General features: G+C 41.1%; 1 protein-coding gene across 3 annotated transcripts in view; it reads left to right on the top strand.

Annotated features, from left to right (window-relative positions):
• Window positions 1–20268, top strand: part of NCKAP5 (NCK associated protein 5) — a 310769-nt gene that overhangs the window by 264702 nt on the left and 25799 nt on the right. Inside the window, exons 13-17 of one of the 3 annotated variants that reach the window (XR_004647669.1) lie at window positions 3010–3324; window positions 6737–6876; window positions 8882–9032; window positions 12039–12226; window positions 18191–18395. Coding sequence is in view for 1 of the 3 variants with exons in the window: in XM_034785642.1 (XP_034641533.1) it covers window positions 3010–3324; window positions 6737–6876; window positions 8882–9032; window positions 12039–12226 (794 nt within the window). In the remaining 2 variants the exon portion in view is untranslated. Of the gene's footprint in view, window positions 1–3009; window positions 3325–6736; window positions 6877–8881; window positions 9033–12038; window positions 12227–18187; window positions 18396–20268 lie in introns of all 3 variants that reach the window. The other 2 variants (XR_004647668.1, XM_034785642.1) reach the window with 2 other exon arrangements.

Raw genomic sequence — 20268 nt, 5'->3', positions numbered from 1 at the left:
TCAGTAAATGATGTCTGCTTATTATCCATGGTGTTTCTAACCCCAGCTAGTCCATGTAGCATGTGACCAGGACTGACCCATTGAATGTAACCTACTGTAACACAGTTACAATCTGATAGGAACAGTCCACAGAATTCTAAGTAGCTATGTTATTGTGGCTTAAAAAAAAAAAACTAGAGAGATTAAAACTAAAAAGGAGGAAGAACAGTTCAATAGTTAAGGCACTTGCCTGCCTTGCCACAGGTTTCCTGTTTGATCTTGGGCAAGTCACTAAGGCCTGGTCTGCACTAGGAAACGAGGTCAGTATAACTACGTCGCAGAGGGGTGTGAAAGATCAACACCCCTGAACAATGAAGTTAAAACAACCTAACCCCAGTGTTGACAGTGTTCAGTCGACAGAATAATTCTTCTTTCACTAGCACCTACACCAATGGGAGAACCCCTTCAGTCTGCATAGATAGCATCTTCACTGAAGCACTACAGAGGTGCAGCTGCTCTGCTGCAGCATTTTAAGTGTAGACAAGTCCTAAGTCTCTCTCTCTGCCTCATATCCCCATCTGTAAAGTGAGGATAATGATACTTCCCTTCTTCACAGTGGTGTTATGTGGATAAATGCATTAAAGACTGTGAGGCACTCATATACTACAGTAATTAGGGGTCACATAAATACCTGAGATAGATAGATAGATAGATACTACTACTCCTCTGACAAGAAACTGAAAACATAACATATTGGGGGGGGGGGTAGATAAGTTCTTATACCAATATCAAGTTAAGATTAAAATATTACGTGAAAACAGCCATTATTTCAGAAGCAGACAGGCAAAATGCATAAGGGAGAAATATTTTCAAACCTCTAAGAATATTAGAAATGCTGCAGAGGAAAAATAACAGAACATGACTTGACAGAGTACTGCTAACTATGATGGTGTTAAATGGCAAATAGGAATATCATCAAAAGATCAGTACATAGAAGCATAGAAAATTAAGATGGAAAAGATCTATTACAGTCGTGAGCAAACAATGGTCTGTGGGACTGTCCTGCCCGGCCTCTGAGTTCCCAATCTGGAAGCCTAGTCCCCGGCCTCTCCCTCTCAGTCTCCCCTCCCATGCAGCCGCACGGGCCACACTCTGGTCTGCCGCTCCCTCTGGGCAGCGTGGGGAGCACAGCTGGCTCTGGCCGTGTGTCGCTGCTGCAAGCTCCTGGTGCTGGTAAGAGCGCGGAGAGCAGGGGGTTGGGTAAGGGAGCGGGAGTCCTGGGGGTCAGTCAGGGAGGAGGGGACAGTTGGATGGGGCAGAGGTTCTGGGGGGGCGGTCAGGGGATGGGGAACAGGGAGGGTTGGGAGTGGGATTCCTGGGGGGCCTGTCAGGGGGCAGGGATGTGGATAGGGGTCGGGAGGGCAGTCAGGGGACAGGGAGCAGGGGGTGTTGGATAAGGGGATCGGATCCCAGGGGGAGCTGTCAGGGGCGGGGGGTGTGGATAGTCATTGGGGCAGTCAGGGGACAGGGAACAGGAGGGTTGGATAGAGGGTGGGGGTCCCGGGAGGGGGCAGTCAGGGGACAAGGAGCTGGGGGGGGGTTGGATTGGTTGGGGGTTTTGAGGGGAGCAGTCAGTGAGCAGGAAGTGGGAGGGGGCGGATAGGGGGCGGGGGGCAGGCTATTTGGGGAGGCACAACCTTCCCTACCCGGCCCTCAGTACAGTTGTGCAACTCCGATGTGGCCCTCGGGCCAAAAAGTTTGTCCACCCCAGGTCATATTGTCCATGTCCTACCAGGGCACAATTGCTTGCTACCATATACTCTCAAGTCCCGTTTCCAGTCTGGTTTTAAATTGCTCAAGCAATGGGACTTCCACCACTTCTTTTGGGAGTATCTGCAACAGCCTGATAGATCTTCCTGTCAGGATATGTTTCCAGATATTTAACCTAAATTTTGCTTAGTTTCAAGCCATTAGTCCTAAAACTTCCTCCTTGGTATTTACACTCTTAAAATATAGGTAGATTACCATAATACCCGCTCTGGGTTGTTTGGCCAGGCTAGCTATGTCAGAGGGGAAATCTATGTGAGTGACTAGAGAGGGAGGGGATAGGATTACGCAGCTGCATCCCATCCACCACGTAGGGGAGCCACAGTTGCATCCCTCTCTTTATTCCGTGGCTGCTATGGTGGAGCCAAACACCACCCAGTTGAGAAGACCAAGGGAGAGGGATTTAGTGAGAGGCTTTGAGTCATGTCCCCCTGTCAGGAATTTACCAACTAAAACACTTGTTTCCCTGATCAGCAGTAACTGCTCCTCTGCAATTTGAATAGACAGTGCATAGTGCATGTGTGACTAGATGACATCAGCTGAGCTGTAAGAAGGCAGGGATGTGAGCTTTCTTGCCATGTGCTATGGGAGGCCTGTTGGGGAACCCTCAGAGGCTGATATCTACAGGTAATCCTTTAGATCTTGGTCATCTGCAAGAATTGATCGTATGACTTTTGGCAGTGGCACATTAGCACCCCTTTCCTTCCTAGAGGAGGAATAAATTCCTATTGTATATGTTGCACACAGGAAGGAGAGCACTTCACTCTTAATTCTTTTACTTTTTCCTGTAAGCCTACCTCCAGCCCTTAATCATGTTAATGGTCGTCTCTGAATTCTCTCCAAACTGTTAAAGAAATTCATAACAACTGTTAAGAGCAGTAATTAGTTTCTAGTACATGCCTTTTTAGCCATTGTCATAACAAGAGTTTAAGTCATGCCACTTAGAATGTCTTGCCTTTTATCTTTTTGTTGTGGTTTAATTGTATTTTAATGTGATGTTTTGTTGTGTTTAATTAAAAAGATGTTTCACGTGAAATACTAAAAGTTACAATTACAGTTGACACTTGCTAAATGTGAAATGTTTTTCTTTCCTTAAAACCTTCCTTTCAAGATACCCTCTTTTCCCATAGCCCCTTTCACTGTCTTTAAATACTAGTGATTCCTTTAGCTCCACTCCCATCACACAATCTTCCTGTATCTTAGAGTCTTGCTGCCAGATGAGAACATTGGACAGTGGGATAGGAACCTTCCCTCTCCCAGACTCAGGAAACCGGTCAACTGGACGATATGTTTCTAAGCAAGAATCAACTTTAGAAACTGAAGTCTTCATGCCTCCTGAGCAAGCCCTTCCTTCAGCTCCTTCAATAAAAGCCAAAACTCTTGAGCGAGAAGTGCCTTCAACAGCTAAGAGCCCAGAATCTGTGGAAAACGTGATTAGTCATTCAACATCTGATCCTACCATGACTGCCAAAGTTGTACGACCTTTTCAAAGTCGCCTTCCAAAACCAGTCTCCTCAGGTAAAATGCCAATTACACTGGAAATTAGATTATTTCTGCCCTAATGTCTGTTTCCATTAACAGAAGCCCTGTAATAGTGACGTTAGATAATGGGAATGCTAAGCCTGTAGCAGAAAAGATTCCTTATGTGAATATATAAGGTTATCAAGTTGATGACCTGAGTCCAATGGAAATTTGGTTTCTCATAATGCATATCTGTACCTCAAAGAAAATTGTGCAAAATGTTAAATCCCTTCCTCAAGAAACTATATTTGAGAGAAAAGTAGGACCAGCCCTCAGAAATGCTGAACACTGGTGATTCCCATTGATTTGAATAAGAATTTCATGTGCTCAGCAACTTTCAGGATCAGGCTCTCAATTTGCTGTCAGTGGCCATATTGTGATATTAAATGTTAAAATGACATATTCATAAACACTTGCTTTCAAAACTGAACTTGGAATACAAAGTAATTTGGAATCAGTGCATAAATTCTATACCAATGAATATTTTGCCTCAATTATAAACATAAGTCTCTTGACATGTTACTGCACTGTACAAATGTATTTATAGACAGTAGTAAAAAACACTTATTTTGATGGTTCAGCAGGATGTGCATTAAATATAACGTATAAAATAATAGCTCCCAAAGAATGAAAGACGCATGCTAAGGCCCCAATCCAGCAAACACACACTAGTATCTTTATATATACAAACTGAATTGAATATAGTCCCACTGAGTTCAATGGGACTGCCAATGTGTAAAGGTACATGTGTGTATGTGTGTTTGCAGGCTTGTGGCCTAAAAGTACAAGTACCAGTAAAAAAAAAATGGATGTTTATTACACCGCAGTATTTATCTTTATCATGGAGTAATTTCTGTATTTAAAATGGAAAATATTGCAAATAATAGAGTAAATTAAACTGCTTTGGGTGGTGTACACATTTTAATTCTTCCTACTTCAGTATTATGTATTCTTTGTATTATGGGAATGCGCAAAAGCCCCTATTAGGATTGGTGGTCTTTGCTGTTAAAAACTGTGCACTTAGACCACAAATGGCAGATAGACATCTAATGTTTAGGCTCCTTGCTGCACAGTGGAATTACAGCCCTGAGTTAGACACCCAGGCTCCCTGTTCAGTGCATGAGGAAAGTTAGGTGCCTAAGAATGGAAATCACTGAGCAGGGAGCTGTTTAAGCTAGTGTCGAGGAGAGGGGTGCGGCCTGAGCTCCATCTCTCAAACGGAGTCAGGCACCTCCCTCCACTTGGGATTCACAGCCATGAAACCTCTTCTGACACCTAAATCAGCTCAGCCCTTTCTCTCAAAAAAAATGGGGGGCAGCTATTCCATCCCTTATATAGCCTATAGCCCAATGGGAGGTGCAGCTTCAATCCATCCTGCCTGATTTGGAAAAAGGACTTGATCCCAGGTCTCCCACTTCCTGTGTGAATATCGTAACCACTGGGCTACAAGGTATTCTGGATATAGCTTTAAATCTCTCCTGTTGAAGCGGTTCCACTTTGTATGCAATATTTAACTATTCATTGGGCCAGAGAGAATGAAATGTGAGAGAGTGACTCTATAGCCCAATGGTCAGTGCACTCACCTGGGATGTGGAAGAGTCTGGTCCAAGCCCCTACTCCAATGACCACATCCCAGGTAAGTGCTTTAGCCACTGGGCTACACTACCACCTCCTTCTGTGTTAGTAGGCATCCTCTGAGAATGCCCACTTGATCGGGCTCTCCAGGTGAGCTAGGTGGGGGAAGATTTAGTTTGAGGATCCCACTGCGGTTTAGGTAGGAGCTAGGTGCTGGGAGTCAGGACTTAGGCAGCTTTGTGCATGCTCACCAGCAGAAGTGTAGGTGCCATGGGGACTTTCCAATGGAAATGTGGGCTTCTACAGGGTTAGGTAGCATTTGAGCAGGAGCATTGAGGATCTACATTTTGGGTTTCGGTGCTCAAAGTGACCATTAAATGTTTAAATCCCTTTGTGGATCTAGCCTTAGATTAACACATATAAACACACACTAAGAGACAGTCCCTGCCCCAAAGAGTTTACATTCTAAAAAGAAAACTATTTAAAAAACAGCAAAAAATCTACAGGCTGATACTTTTTTGCTAACACTTTGTCAAAGTAGAGTATTTATTGCAACTAAAAAAATGACACTGATTTATTTAACTTGCATGACTCTGTGCCACATTGCCCTCATACAAGAAATCCCATGTAATGATCATGTAAGGCTAGACATCAGGTTTAAATTTAGGGTAAGGCCACCAAAGTATGTTTTGGTAAATTGTTGTTATTTAAATTGAACCTAAGACTAAATAGTCTTTCATCAGAATGTATATGAGAAGGTTTTTAATTAAACATATTGGAATGTAGTTGATTTAGCCATATTCCAATTGCAGTATATTAGAGTGCGAACACATATTGTGGTCTTTATTGCAAACTCCCCTGCAGGTTTTACATCAAAGCTAAATAAAATATATTTTGATACATATTATTTTCGAAAGAAATGTATTGTTAATTAATGGCACAGCTAAGAGAAATTCAGAAGAGAAATCTTAGTTATAGATTATATGCTACATGCTTGAATAGTCACATGTGTGACCTCAATTCAGCAGTGTGCTATAGAGTAGACTCCATGATTAAACACTGTCATTATAACAAATTGAATAGAAACTGCAAGCATTGAATTGCTTCATAAGAAGTTGGTAGCAGTAAGATTGCACTGATTTTAATGCTAATATTCACTGCACCAACCTTGTAAGGTTTGTATCTTAATTAAATTGTCCTGAAGAGATGCAAAAAAAGTAGAATACATCAGATTGTGAGGTCAACTCATTCTTTCCTGGAATATTTTCATCTGACCCTTCTTCTTTACCCTACTTCACCAAAAACACAACTATCATTTTATTCTACAAAGCACTGTTTATTTTCTTAGATTTTGGTTCTACATAATATACATGTCGTAAATAAAAAGAACTATTTGATCTAAAAAAATTCTGGAGTAAGGTATAATTTCCTATTTGTGTCTGTCAACAAACTGAGTTTGCTAAGTTTCTCTCCATCAGAATATAAAATAACAGTACAGCTCTTCTAACGACTTCCTAAAAATCATTGTAACATTTTGTTTCTCATTTGCAAAGAGTTTATATTTTAAAAGTCAAAGACTGACTTTAAATTGGGTCTTCTCTTCTCTCCTCCTGATAACTGGGAAGTGCTTTGGGCAAGATTCTGCCACCCTTATGTTGAACAGCACCTTACTATACAAGTAGTTCCATTGAAGAATGGGATTATTTGACATGAATAGAAGTATCAGACTCTGACCCATAATTGAACACTGGATTACTCCTAAACACAATCAAATGCTGTTGTTAGTGTAATGATGATGAGATCCATAAATTGCCTAATCTCTTTCTGAATTCAGGAATAATTAACCCTCCAAAGCAAAGTGGACAGGAACAAATTCTGGTGACTTCTGTTTCATTAGAGCATACTGAAAAAAATGTGGAAAACAAGAAGATTCTTCCAGACTGGAGCAGCAAGAAAGCCACTAAAAAAACAAAGGTATAAATTGAAAGAAAAATGCCAGTGGTGTAACTAGCATATATATTTAATCTAAAGACCATATTTAACTGTAAAGAGTCAAATTGCTAAATGTCCTAACTTTAATGAAAAGAATAATTAACAATCCAATACATAATTATTTGTGATTACTTGATAACATTCATTGACAAAAGGTACCTTATTATTTATTAATAACAATACAGTGCCCACAGGTATGCTTGGTACTTTGTCTCATGCTTTACAGACATTAATTACTTAAATATTATTATCTCCAGGCATTTTATAGATGAGGGAATTGAGTTGCTGTTACATGGTGGTCTTTCTTTACAAGAGATTTTGGATTTTCGTTGTTTTTTCCCTTTGGAGATACAGTTCTTTCCTGATTTTGGTTTTGCTGTTGGTGTGGTATGAGTGAGTGGATGTAATATCATTGTAGTGTAAATGGTAAAATAATCTTCTTTTGGTTTCTGTCATTTTGTTAATCCCTACAATGATCTGTCTCTCTTTCAATCCTTCCTTGTAAACGATGAAAAGGACAAATAGGCAAATGCATACCCTTGTGTAAAAGCTACTGTTGATAGGTGCAGGGCTATGAATGATTAGAAGTGCCAAATGAGTCAAGCCCTTTTGGAAGAACAGGTGCAGCAGGTTAGCAAGTGGGAACCCTTGAGATATAGGATACATAGGATGATTTAAAAAAAAAACCTCCTTAAGAAAGGTATGGTTAAACTGCTCCACAGCTAGCATGTAAACCTCACACTATTATGAGCTAACATCTTTATGTTGGTTATGTTGTGATTTATTCTAATCCTTTTGTCTTATGCTGTTTTTTAACTGGTGCCCCTGTTCCTTTATAAAGCTGGCCCAGATTCTTGCTCTCCATGGTACACACAGATAAGTTAAGTGGCTTGCCTAATGTCACATTGGCAAGTCTGTGGCAGATCCTGATTAGAGTACTGCTGCCTCTCACTCCCATACTCCTGTTGTTAGAGTATGCCTCTTATCCAATAAGTAGCTGCCATTTTAAATCTCTGATGAATTGAGGAATGCATGGGAAAAACCAGCATCTCCAAAACTGCCATAAGAAGTGCTCGTATTAAACAAAGTTTAAAAGTGGGTCCAGGTGATAATTGTACTTGTGGACCCTGCTATCTGGTTGATAATCAGAACACCAGGTACAAATACCATCCTATTCTGAATATCAGATGTAACTTCCTCCCCCGTCCTTTCTGCTGCCACTGAACTCCTAAATCTTCAGCACTTCCATGGAGTGGGGTATCAGGACCAGGGCTTCTCTTTACTAGGGATCTTCACTTCCAGAGGAAGCAATGTATTTGTCTGTGCCCCTCCCCGTGGAGTCCAGAGGAGAAGGAGCCAACTGTGGAGTTTATTGCTTTCCCTCCACTTTGCCAAAAGATAGGAAGGGGGGCATGACTTAAAATGGCTGAATTGCACACAGGTGGTAAAGTCATGAGTGTTTTATGCTAGTTATTCCAAACAAGTGTTGATAAAACCTTTACACAGTCCTACAGACCATTTGTTGTGTGAATGCCGTACATGCTATCTTAGAAATACTTGAGAGGTTTTAAAATTGTATATGATGGGTACTTTATAAATGCAAATAAATAAATAAATATTACCTGAGGAAAGTGTGCAACCTTAAAGCAGTTTTACAGAGGGAAAGAGGCTGGATTCTCCCACTCTTACTCATGTTAAGCTGTTACTCACTCAAGGAGTCCTGTTTAAACCAATGGGACTAAGTGAGGAGTATCTGAGGAGAATCTGACCCAGTATAAGCAGGACTAACTCTTGGGACATATCTGGATAATAATAGTGGCTATTTCCCATACTGTCAAACTTATGCTTACATGCTGAATGATACTTGCCGTAGTTCAGTTAGTAAATCCGAGGTTTTCTTTGATGAATGCAAAATGTTTTATATCCTAATAAAATATCCTACCATAGTATACGAGTCATTCTCATTGTGCTATTATTACTGGCGCAGGACAAGGCACTGCGAGTGTGCACTTATTCTGCTAGCAGCAGTAGTGACACTGAAACAGAACCAGAGTATGAAACAAATGACTTTGGAACGGCAGGGGAAAAGTTAGCAGATTTAATGAAGAACAAACGAGGTAACTGGAAATGTATACATGGTAATGTATCGTTCCGATCTCCATCCTGACAGCAGTTGATCATGTCTTTCATTGTGTGGTTATTTTCACTTTTTAACTCTGTCTTTCTTCAGATATAATTTTCCATTATGTATTTTTTATTATATATCCGCATCATTTTTTTCTGTTACACCATTCTTGCCACCATGGGCATAATTCTAAGGCTTTTATTCAGAAATCCCTGTGGTGAACTAAAAAAGGCTTTAGCTGCATTATTGCAGCAATAAAAAGGTGATTATAAAAATAACTTTTTTTTAATTACATAGTTTAGTAGTAGGTTAAAATAACCCAATGAGCCATGGCCATAGCTTTCTAACTGTCTTATGACAGTGGTACTGTTCACACGGCTATAGTTAAGGCTCTGTCAGCCTTCCCAGTGTATATTGCCACTTTTCTGAGGATCAAATTCAGTCACAAGAATCGACTCTGAATTTAAATCTAGCATGAAAGCTCAACAGTGAATTCCTTGGGGTAATTTTTTCTAAATTTTGAGGTAACTGAGTGCTGGACTGGTGGCCCAGGAGATTGCTGTCTGCATTCGAACACCAGAATAGGTAATTCATGAGCAGCAGCAACAGTGGATGCCATCCTGCAATGTATGTTAGCCGTGTGATGGAGAAGACTCTCTGCACTGGGAAAGTCCGGGCCCATTCCATCCTTGGCTTCCCTGCTACAAATGATTCAAGGGAGTGTATAGGGCCAGTACAAGAGCTGTGCACCAATGAACCCACTCAAGCCCTGAGGGCTTGTGCATTTCCTGAGGATTTAAGGGAGACTTCCATGATGCATAGACTTTGTGTCGGCCTTTGCACAGGGGGTGAACTTGACCCAGCACATACAGTAGATACTGCAGTGATAAGTGCATTAAAAATGCCACAGGCAGCTAGATATTACAGACACCCAGGTGCCATTACTTTCTACCAGGAGCTGGACTGAGTGTTTGGCATTTGCAAGGATAATGCATTTGGGTGTTTTTCAGCAGCAAGAGTAAGATTGCCAATTTTGATTGGATGTATTCCTGGAGGTTTCATCACATGACATAATCTTTAATTAAAGATTAGTCTTTAATTCCTGGAGACTCCAGGACAATGCCAGAAAGTTGGGAACCCGAAACGAGAGTGTAGGAGGTTGATTATTTTATTTATGGCATGCTCCTATTTTTTAATCTTTGATTATATATGAAATGTTGCAAGTGATTAAATCAAAGAGACACTGTTGATATTTTTCTAAAATGATATTGTAACATGAGAGAATCGTACTTTCTTAAATAGGTGTTGCCATATGTGCAATGATTTCTTTATCCATAACATGTGTGTTAAAGGATTTTATCATGTGTAAGCACCTGAATTAAATGACAGCAGCATTCAAATTTTTTGACATCTACCGTGAATTAAAACCACCACTTTACTTAGTGAGCCATTAATTTACATAGCTGGCTCATTGGGGTCGGGACAGATAGAACCAAAATGGATGCAAAAATTCTGGTCTGTGATTGAGGCAAAGCAAACAAACAAACAAAAAATCCTAAAATGTTGGTATACCAAGTGGTTGTTTTTTCTCCTATGGACCAACATTTTTGCCTTGGTCACTTTAAATACAATTGCCCAGATCAGGTAAGTAATAATAACACTATGCTTCTATTGCAACTTGCATCCAAAGAGCTCAACACACTTTATTGACATTAATTGATTTAGCCTCACAACACCTGTGAGGCTAAATCACAATCACAATCATAACACAACACGGGTAAGGTATTATCCCCATTTTACAAATGAGCAATCTGAGGCACAGAGATGATCTAGATACTTATATAGCCCCACTACTGTATTGTCTCAGAGCCTCACAAACATTAATGAACTTATCCTCACTACACTCCATGAGGTGGGGGAGTATTTTAATTCCCATTGTACAGGCAAGGAACTGAAGCACAAAGAGACTAAAGGCCTGGTGCAAAGCCCATTGAAGTCAGTGGAATGGCTCATTGATTCAGTGGGCTTTGGATCAGGCTATTAATGAGTTGTCCAGTCACATAGGAAGTCTGGGGTACACTAGGAATTAAACCCAGGTATTCTGAGCCCTCACCCCATGCCTCAACTATCAGACCATGCTAATTTTGATCTCAACTGGATTTTACATCAGTGTAATTCTGTTGAAGGCAGTGGAGACAGTGTTTTTCAAAAGGTACTGGATATACAGTACTTCCGTCAGGTAGCGTTCAAATGTGTGTAACAGCAACAGCCAGTAGAGAAACAAATGCCCTATCTAGAACATCCTTCCCTTGTGCTGTCTCACATTGTTGCAGAGGGTTTTTTTGCTTTTATTTTTTTTTAACATGGGTTTCAGGCCTAGGAGTAGGGAGACGTGGGTTCTATTTCTAGCACTGCCACTTCCTGTATGAACTTTAACAAGTTAATAGAGCCTGATTCTGATCTCACAAACATAGGTTCTACACCATTGTCTTCATTGCCAGCCAGTCAGTTAAGGATTTAAGATTTATAAAACAAATGAAAAAGTAGATAGAAGAAACAATATGTTCAAAAGCAAGCCAACCAAAAGATATGCATGTGCCCAAGGAAGCTAGGGCTTGAAGCCTATTAACAGCTGAAGATAAAAACTTAAAACAAAAGTATTTAAATAAAAAAAATTCTACACTGAAGTCAAATTAACAATCTCATCCAAAGTCACAAAAGAAAGGAAATTTAAAATCTCAGATTTGCCCCTCTGCTTATCTCAGACCATTGTATGTTTTTTAAGGATAGAAAATCATCCTGAATTTTAAGTAGTAACTTTGAATGTCCTTTTTCAGTTGTTTTAAATCAGACCCTTAACTTTTACATAGTTTTGTTATGCTTTTATTACCAACCACTGACCTTTCCAGTTGTCTTAAAGTATTTGTATTGCTATTAAAAATTACACTGTGATCCAGTTAAGCTGTACGTGAACTTTCTCTTAAATAAATGTGCAATGTTTTTTAAAATCTTTCCATAGCTGAGCAAGAAGAAAATACTGTGAGAAAGTCCTTTGTGGGGAGCCCTATGTCAATCTTGGATTTATATCAACACAGTCTCTATGGCCATTATGGAGAGGATGGGCCTGAACAATTAACACATTACAGTTTTATTGAGCAGCTGAGTGGAGCTTCCAGTAAAGAAGGCAAGAGCAAAGAGATCTCTAGTGTGAGTTATCTTGCTTTTTATGATATTACCTCTTACTTAATCCAGGAATATATCTGTCTTATTTATAGTCGTTTTCTGCCTTCATCATTAGTATTTACAGAAACCAAAAAGACACCTGAAAATATGGCATGAGTTGCTGGGGGAGTAAAGCAAACCAAGCACCTTTTTAATTGAGATTGTGTAAGTGTGGTGATCTTGTAGTCAGCTGTAGCTTACAACAGACTTCCAGAACTTAACATTAGAGACATTCTGGAGCCCTAAGATATATGGCAAACTTCTGTTTTAGGATAGCAGTAAAACCCATTATTTCTCTTTGGAAATCCCTACGCTGCACCTGGGAGTGTCTCCCAGCCCAGGCAGACAGACGCATGCCAGCACTGCTCGAGCCAGTGCTATAAAAATAGCAGTGTGGACATTGTGGCACAAGCAATGGCTCGGGCTAGTCACCCAAGCTCAGACCCAGAGCGTCAGGCGGGCTTAGATTTGGACATCGAGCCCAAGTTGCCCTCCCTGCGGCGACACCCACACTGCTATTTTTAGCATGCTAGCTTGAGCAGAGACAAGCCTGTCTACCCACGCGCCTAGTTGCAGTGTAGACATAACATTTGTGGCTGCTGCTCCACGCTGAGTCAGTTTACAGGAGGTTGCATTGCATTTAGTGCAGCATAGGCCTATTAAATGATATTTAAAAAAAAATCAAGTGGAAATCTGCTGTGGTTACCAACTGTTTTGTGGGCTCCCCAAAATACCATCATATAGTCAGACGTAGCTCTGTTAGAACTAGGTCTTTCTTACCACCAATTTCTGTGCAAACTTCATGTGACTTAATCAAGAGCTCCACAAAGAGATTAGTAGCAGAGTATGAGCCTTACTAAGGCAGTCTCTAACACCTTGAACATACAATACCTCTGAAATAATGTATTCTACCACATTTTCTCGCTTTCTCTCCCTCCCGCATACACATTCTTGTTTTCTGTCCATTCCTACCCCTCCCCACCCACACATACACAAACCAATATTCTCTCTCTCTCTTTCTTAGTGAGGTATTCAATTCCAAGTATTAAAAGGGAAAATACTTTCTATGGCAAGCAGTCACAGGTGCAATAAATTTTTAATGCCTGTTTTATAGAGAATATTTTCTTATGTGTAAACGTAAAAAAAATATGTTTCTGTAAGTATAAATTTTATTAAAAGAACTTAGAATTAGATTTAAGGAAGAAACTGAGTGGTGACTTACACTCCAGCAGCCTTGGATATATGTCATTTCTGCTCTGGGAATGCAGCAAATGATGGCTTCAAACACACTGATCAAGGTCCCACACAACTCTCATCTCTGAACCTCAGTGCTTTATGGACAGAAAATTGCATTTTCCCCATAGTAGATGTAAACCTGCTTGCTAATTTATATCATCCATAAATGGTGGACTTCTGCACCACTTAATACCTAAGATACCGAGGGTCCTGTGGCACCTTTAAGACTAACAGAAGTATTGAGAGCATAAGCTTTTGTGGGTAAGAACCTCACTTCTTCAGATGCAAGAAGTGAGGTTCTTACCCACAAAAGCTTATGCTCCCAATACTTCTGTTAGCCTTAAAGGTGCCACAGGACCTTCTGTTGCTTTTTACAGATTCAGACTAACACGGCTACCCCCCTAATACTTGACACTTAAGATACCATATCTCTGAGAAGTGAAGACAGAGCATTTAGGAGGGTCCACACTAGCCGTGAAGTAGGTGGCATAGAGAGGCCATTGGTGGCTGCTTAAAGGATGGACTACTGGATACATGATCACATGGATCTAGTTCCTCCAAATCTCTGCCTATGGGTGCACAGATAAACTGGCAGATATTTCAGACTATAGTCTTGGAATAGTAGCTGTAGTGGACCTACAGTGCTAACCACAGCCTGTTTCATACCACCTCCCCCACCAACCCTGTAAAGTTCCCTGCAGAAAGGTGGATTACTTGGACTTTGTGTGTGAAGAGGTGAAGTATTTTTTGCTAAACCCTGCCCATTGCCCCTTAAAATACTACTGGTGAGCATGTACCTTCATTCTCCCAACTCTTCCCCAACTGGGGCTTTTTTACCTCAATTTCAAAAGTGCAGTGAAACATAAATAAAAGTAGGTTGTTAACAGAGAATCAGTGGCTAGAACCTGGAGCTAATGATCCCAAAGCAGACAGCACCAGCTGTCAAGTCAGGGACTTCCAGCCTTGCTTCCACCCTGCCTACCAGACGCACAGCAACCAGGCCCAGAAATTCCACTTGAGCAGTAGCGGCCTCAAGGAGTTTGGAGGGGACATGCTTACGAAAATTTCTCGACTTTCAGGGCTCCTTCTCTAAAGAAGCCCCCACCAGCTACAGCTGAGGGCACAGGGTGCAAATCAGGGTCCTTCAGGCCCAGTGCCCCTTAATTGCAACCAGACCCTCCTGGGACACTGATCCTAGTGGCCTTCAGATGAGGAGCAGAAACAGCCAAGAAGCACTTGCAAGGATCAGACTTTGGAAAGCATCCAGGTTCAGCTTTAGCTGGTCCTGCAGAAGATAAGCCTCTGGCTTGCATGCCTCCTCTTTGCTGTCCATCCATTTGTTTCCCTCCATGGGGCTCAGAGCCACTTGACATCATTGTGTTCACTCAGCTCTGCGATCTGGACTTCGATATATTATTTTCTCATTAGTTGAATTGTCATTGGTTGTTGGTCCATCTTCTTCCCCCATTGCCCTTATCTCTGCAACCCTTCATCTGCCAAATCCCTCATTCACATCCCATTGTGCTTCTCTCCCCTACTCTCCTACTCCTCCTCTTCTCAGTCCTACAATCTCTTCTCACCATTCCTCTCCCTCTCTTCAACCCTGACTGCCCCATTGAAAAAACAGCTAAAACTAAATGATTATAGCAGAAATTAAGCGAACATATTAATTTTTTAAAAAACGCAGCTAACAAAGCCTGTGCCATGTCATCGCTCTCTTCACTTCGCATATTGAATCTCTTTCCCGCAGCCTTTCTCTTTTTGATGGTACGCTCTTCTCAGCAGGGGCTGCATTCTACTCTGTAGCAGTGCAGCGCCTCGCACATTTTGAGCACTATTGTAAATATACTGGAGGACGATAATAGAAAACAATGCAAGGGCTCTTGTATGTGGCACATTGGGTTAGATCACAAGAGAAAAAAATTCATTTTTCATCCTTGACCCCCATTTGTGCGCTTAAGAAAATCACTGTACAATTCCATAGAGCTGGCAGTGTCTGTTAAATAACAGAGAGCATTGGAGGTTAGGCCCAAAGTGCACAGTCAGAATGACATGGAGGAAGATTTCACAGCTCTTACTTATACTGTGCCTTCAAGGCAGTGCTCTGAAACCTGCACTTTACTGAACACTAAATTCACTCACAAACTTAGAAAGAAAAATCCTGACATGTACCTACTTTGTTTCACCATCTACCAACATTTATCTAATGACTAGACTATGCTCTGACTTTACAATTAGAAAAACACGAAGAAAAGAAAACAAAAGAACTATACTAAAAAGGATAAATGAGGGGAAACAACCATTTAATTCCTCACCTTAAACATTTAGAGATTCACAGCTTAATTATGTAGACATAATGAATTGTCTCAAAACAAATATTGCAATTCTGCCTTTGCAAGGCCAAGGTCTTTTGCTATTAATAGAGCGATCAGATTTGGTTGTATTATATCAAATGGGCTAAAAAAGGTTGCATTTGCACTTCATTCAATTTTACTGGTATATTATAGTTTTTCATATTTAAATAATGTGCAAAATCAGCATTAGGTTAAAATTAAACAAAACTCATTGAAATGGCCTTCAGGACCTTGTAAAAATGCATCATTAAATTAGAAAACAGCAGGTATAGTTCAGCACCAGCATTTATCATGCATTAAGTTGGGGGGCTTTTAAGATTACTTTTTTGAATATTTGAAACAGTGCTCAAAACCAGTGTTGCCTCTTGGTGAACAGTGAAAGCTCGATAAAACACAAGGGATTTGCCTATTAGTATTAAACTTTTCAGAATGACAAATGAGGAGCAGTGACCATGAAAAGCAGGTTGCCCCTGAACTCCTTGTTTGAACCAGCACAGCAATTTTTTTCTCAGCTGTAATTTGTCCGCCACAAGAAGATCCATAGTCTGTTTAAATTAGACTTGTGTGGCTTGGAACATTACTCACAAAAAATGGGGAATACTGGCAACAAGGACCTAAGTCAACGATTCTGAAAAATCAGGCAAATTTCGGAAAAGAACTGTGATCTATAATGTGGCCTTCTAAAAAGAAGATGGTACGTGCCTTGAATTTAATTCTTGAATGATATATGTGAAGGTTTTTTTTTTTTTTTTAAGTGTCATGATGGACGGAATGAGTTTACCCTGCTTGTCAAAAGAGCAGTGTGCCGTGGCCGTACCTTAAATTAAATTGGACTGTAAGGCACCACTAGTAAGATCGTGGTTACAGGCTCAGTGCTGTAATGAGACATTTTGGAAGGAAGCTCTGCTAACCTGGCACTATTGTAGTCTGATTTGTCTCTCCTCCCCCAGTACACATTCACCAGTGCTACCCCCAAATACACACACACAAATACATTCAATCACCAAAAGGGTATTTACATAGCAAGGCTTCAGAATATAAAGCAATCAATAGACAAAATACCTTTCTTAGGGAGGGGGAACTAAACAGAATGTTTGGGAAATTACACATTGTTTCTAAGGATATAAAATAAATATGTAATGTTGCTCAATCCAGTCTTTGATCTGAGATATCCTAAACTTTCTGTTTTGGAAACTATTTTTAATATCTGCAAATTTCAGCTCACCAGTAAGAGATCGTTTTAAATCAACTAGGAAAATGTAGGCATGCCAGGAAATTCTGAAATACACAGATTTTTTCAGTAAGTTACCATTTTTATAGAAAAAAACCCATAATTTCAAAAAGAAGATTAAAGTAAACTGAAGGATGTGGCTAAAACCATCATCTAAATTAAAAGGATTAATATATTTTTCTAACATGATTTTTGCTAATTGCAGTATTTCAAAAGTGGGAGCACAATTATTTTTTATATGCAGCAATTAAATTTGATTTTAATTAAACAATAACTGATCTAATTGAATGAACTCCTATAAGACCTGTACCAAAGACTGTCAAAGTCAATAGAAAAACACCCATTGATTTCGGCGAGCTTTAGATCAGGCCCATAGTATACAGAATATTGCTTCTATTACCTGTGGCAATAACTGATAATGTCCTAAACCACTTGCTGACATCCTGATCTCTGCTCCAGTTAAACTGAAATCTGAATCATGACAAGTCAGAGATGGAAATATTATTTCACAATTTGCATTAGCTCAGTGGGTTTTTTATAAAAATTAATAAATCACAGCACATTTTAAAGAACTCAGAAAACAAGACGTCTGTTTGTCACTTTCCCCTGTTGTTTGTACAGCACCTAACACAAGGTGGTCCAGGTCCATGACTAGGGCTCAGGTGCTGTGGCAATACATCTAATAATTCATTATTTTATTGCCTTCTTTCTGGCTGCAGAAAAGCATGCCAGTTAGTTTATCATCCTTATGACTTCATGAAAAATATACACTCCTCTCTGTCTCTATCTAATGGAGTGACATGTTTTTATTTAATATAGTCATTCTTCTTTCCTTTCCTCCCTATATGTAGTTCAGTTAAAATCTTTTTTCTTGCTTATATTTCAAGGTATGACTTGGTGAGGGCAGAAAGGATAGGTTCCTTTGTAGAAGAAGAGTGATGAAATGTTTGTATCCATTGCAAGTTTGGAAATCCGTTTTTCCTCACTTACAATGATTTACATGTAAACACTGACTTTTCACCTCACATTACAGTGTTTACTACATCAATGATTTAATTATAGACCCAATTAACTAAAGAGGCTTATTTGTGCATAAGTGAAGTTATACTCTTTTTTTCTATGCAGCAGAGTGCCTGTGTATTGTACAGCTGATTCATGAAGGAGATTTGATGCTCAAATCACCGTGTCTTGCAATTCAAGTAGGTTTTAGAGCTAGCTGGCATATATGGGCAGAGGAGAAACAAATCAACAGAGAAACCAATGCTGCTTTGACTATGTTTATGAATGAAATCAACATGGTGACATTCCCAGATAAACTCAAGAATTTTTACAAGTGAGTGAGTTGATTGGGAATTAACATATCTCTCATTGTACTTGCGAGTCTTCTAAAATATCACCTTGGCCAATGGAGTATCCAAACAAGGACTTACAAAATGATGATAATTAGTAATTATGCAATGTCTGCCATTCTCAAAGAGCCATAAGCATTTTACGAGCAATGCATAAGCCAATCCAGCACCACTTAATTGCAGCCGTACCTGGTGGCATGTAGGTATGAAACCACTGCAAAGCATACTGTGTACAAGTAGAGGGAAAGGAAAGTTTGGTCAAATGCCTCCTCTTATTAAAAGTGCCATTAGATCTTTCACATCCACTTGGAGCTGACATGACTTCAGTTTTTAAGATCCAAAAGAGACAAACACAGTAAACTTCATTAAACTCAATTTCTCCGACTCACGAGGACACAAGGTTGAGCTGATCCTGATGGGATTGGAAACTGTGGTTCTAGAGAGCGTAGCTATTTCACATCAGACATTTAGATCAATACACTATCCCTTCTGACAGCCTTGATAATGAGATATCAACTTCATCTTTTTTTTTAAATGAATGTATTTATTTTAAAATAGTCAGGGCTTGTGAAAGGAACTGTGTTGACTCTGGAGGTTCATTATCTATCCACAGAACGGTACAGCATGGGCAGTGGTAGTACCAACTTCCCCCCACCCTGTCCCATCCCAGTCTGGTCATTTCTAGGAAAGAGAGCATAATTCATTGTCCATGCCCATTCAATCCCTCTCCTGTCTCCTGAGACTGGCAATCATGGTGGTGGTGTTCTCTCACAGATACATAGGAACTGACTCTCACCCCCAGTTCAAGTAGTCCTCTAAACAGCCCAGGGACAACAGCATCCACTGCTCATTACTGACTTGAACTGGATTTGAACCAGCAACGTAGTAGTTGTATCCTCTTAACAATCCCCTGAACCATCCAGCCCCCTATCCTCCTTTTCTCATTGTTTTATATTAGTGTCTTTTAAAGGTAGGTTTAGTTAGGAAATACTTCATAATGTCTGTGGAAGTAGAAAGTGTTCGCTGTACAGCTCGGTGTGCAGCAATTTGCTGTTCCTTAATATGGTAAATTTTTCAAGATAGGGCTCAGTTCAGCCCTGCAGGCAATTTGGACTCCAGCAAATATGAGTGATAGCTGTGCCACTAGAGACATTCATTACTAAGGAAGTGGGGGGAGGGAGATGGCATACCGTGCAGGGCCGGCTCCAGGCACCAGACGAGAAAGCACGTGCCTGGGGCGGCACATGTAAGGGACGGCATTCCGGCCAATCTTGGGGCGGCCAGCCCAGCCCTGCAGGGGCACAGATCCCGGCCCAGGGGGGGCCACGAACTAGCAATCCCTGCCACTCATCATGCCGCCGGGCTCCCCGGGATGTGCCACTCCCCGTCGCCTGCACCGGCCTCTGCCTCCCGTGCCATTCTGAGCCTGGCCCAGCCGAGTTACCTTTAAAGGAGTGGCTGAGCCAGCACCTCCTGCAGCCCCGGGCACTGGAAGGAGGGAGAGTTCTGCGGCGGCCCGGCGGGCGCAGAGGCAGGGAGGGAGGGTTCTGCGGTAGCAGGGATGGTTCTGTGGCGGCCCGGCAGGCACCGGAGGGAGGGAGGGAGGTTTCTGGGGCAGCACAGAGGGGCAGGCCCCACTAATCCCAGCGCTGTTTGCACTGTGCCAAGCCCCGCTACAATGCTGGCTCCGTGTGGAGGTCACAGACCCCAGCCAGCGCTGCCTGTGTCGGCCCCCTCGGAGTCTGCCAGGCCGGGAGAGGAACCCCAAGGCTAGAGGGGGGAGCCCCTCTCGCCCAGCTGCAAGCCATGGGCGGAGAAAACGGATGGGTGCTGCCCTTCATCCCTCTGCGAGCCGCC

Source organism: Trachemys scripta, chromosome 11 (assembly GCF_013100865.1).
Source record: "Trachemys scripta elegans isolate TJP31775 chromosome 11, CAS_Tse_1.0, whole genome shotgun sequence".
NCBI lineage: Eukaryota > Metazoa > Chordata > Testudines > Emydidae > Trachemys > Trachemys scripta.
The sequence above is the reverse complement of the archived record's forward strand: the minus strand, read 5'-3'. Positions and strand labels throughout refer to the sequence as shown.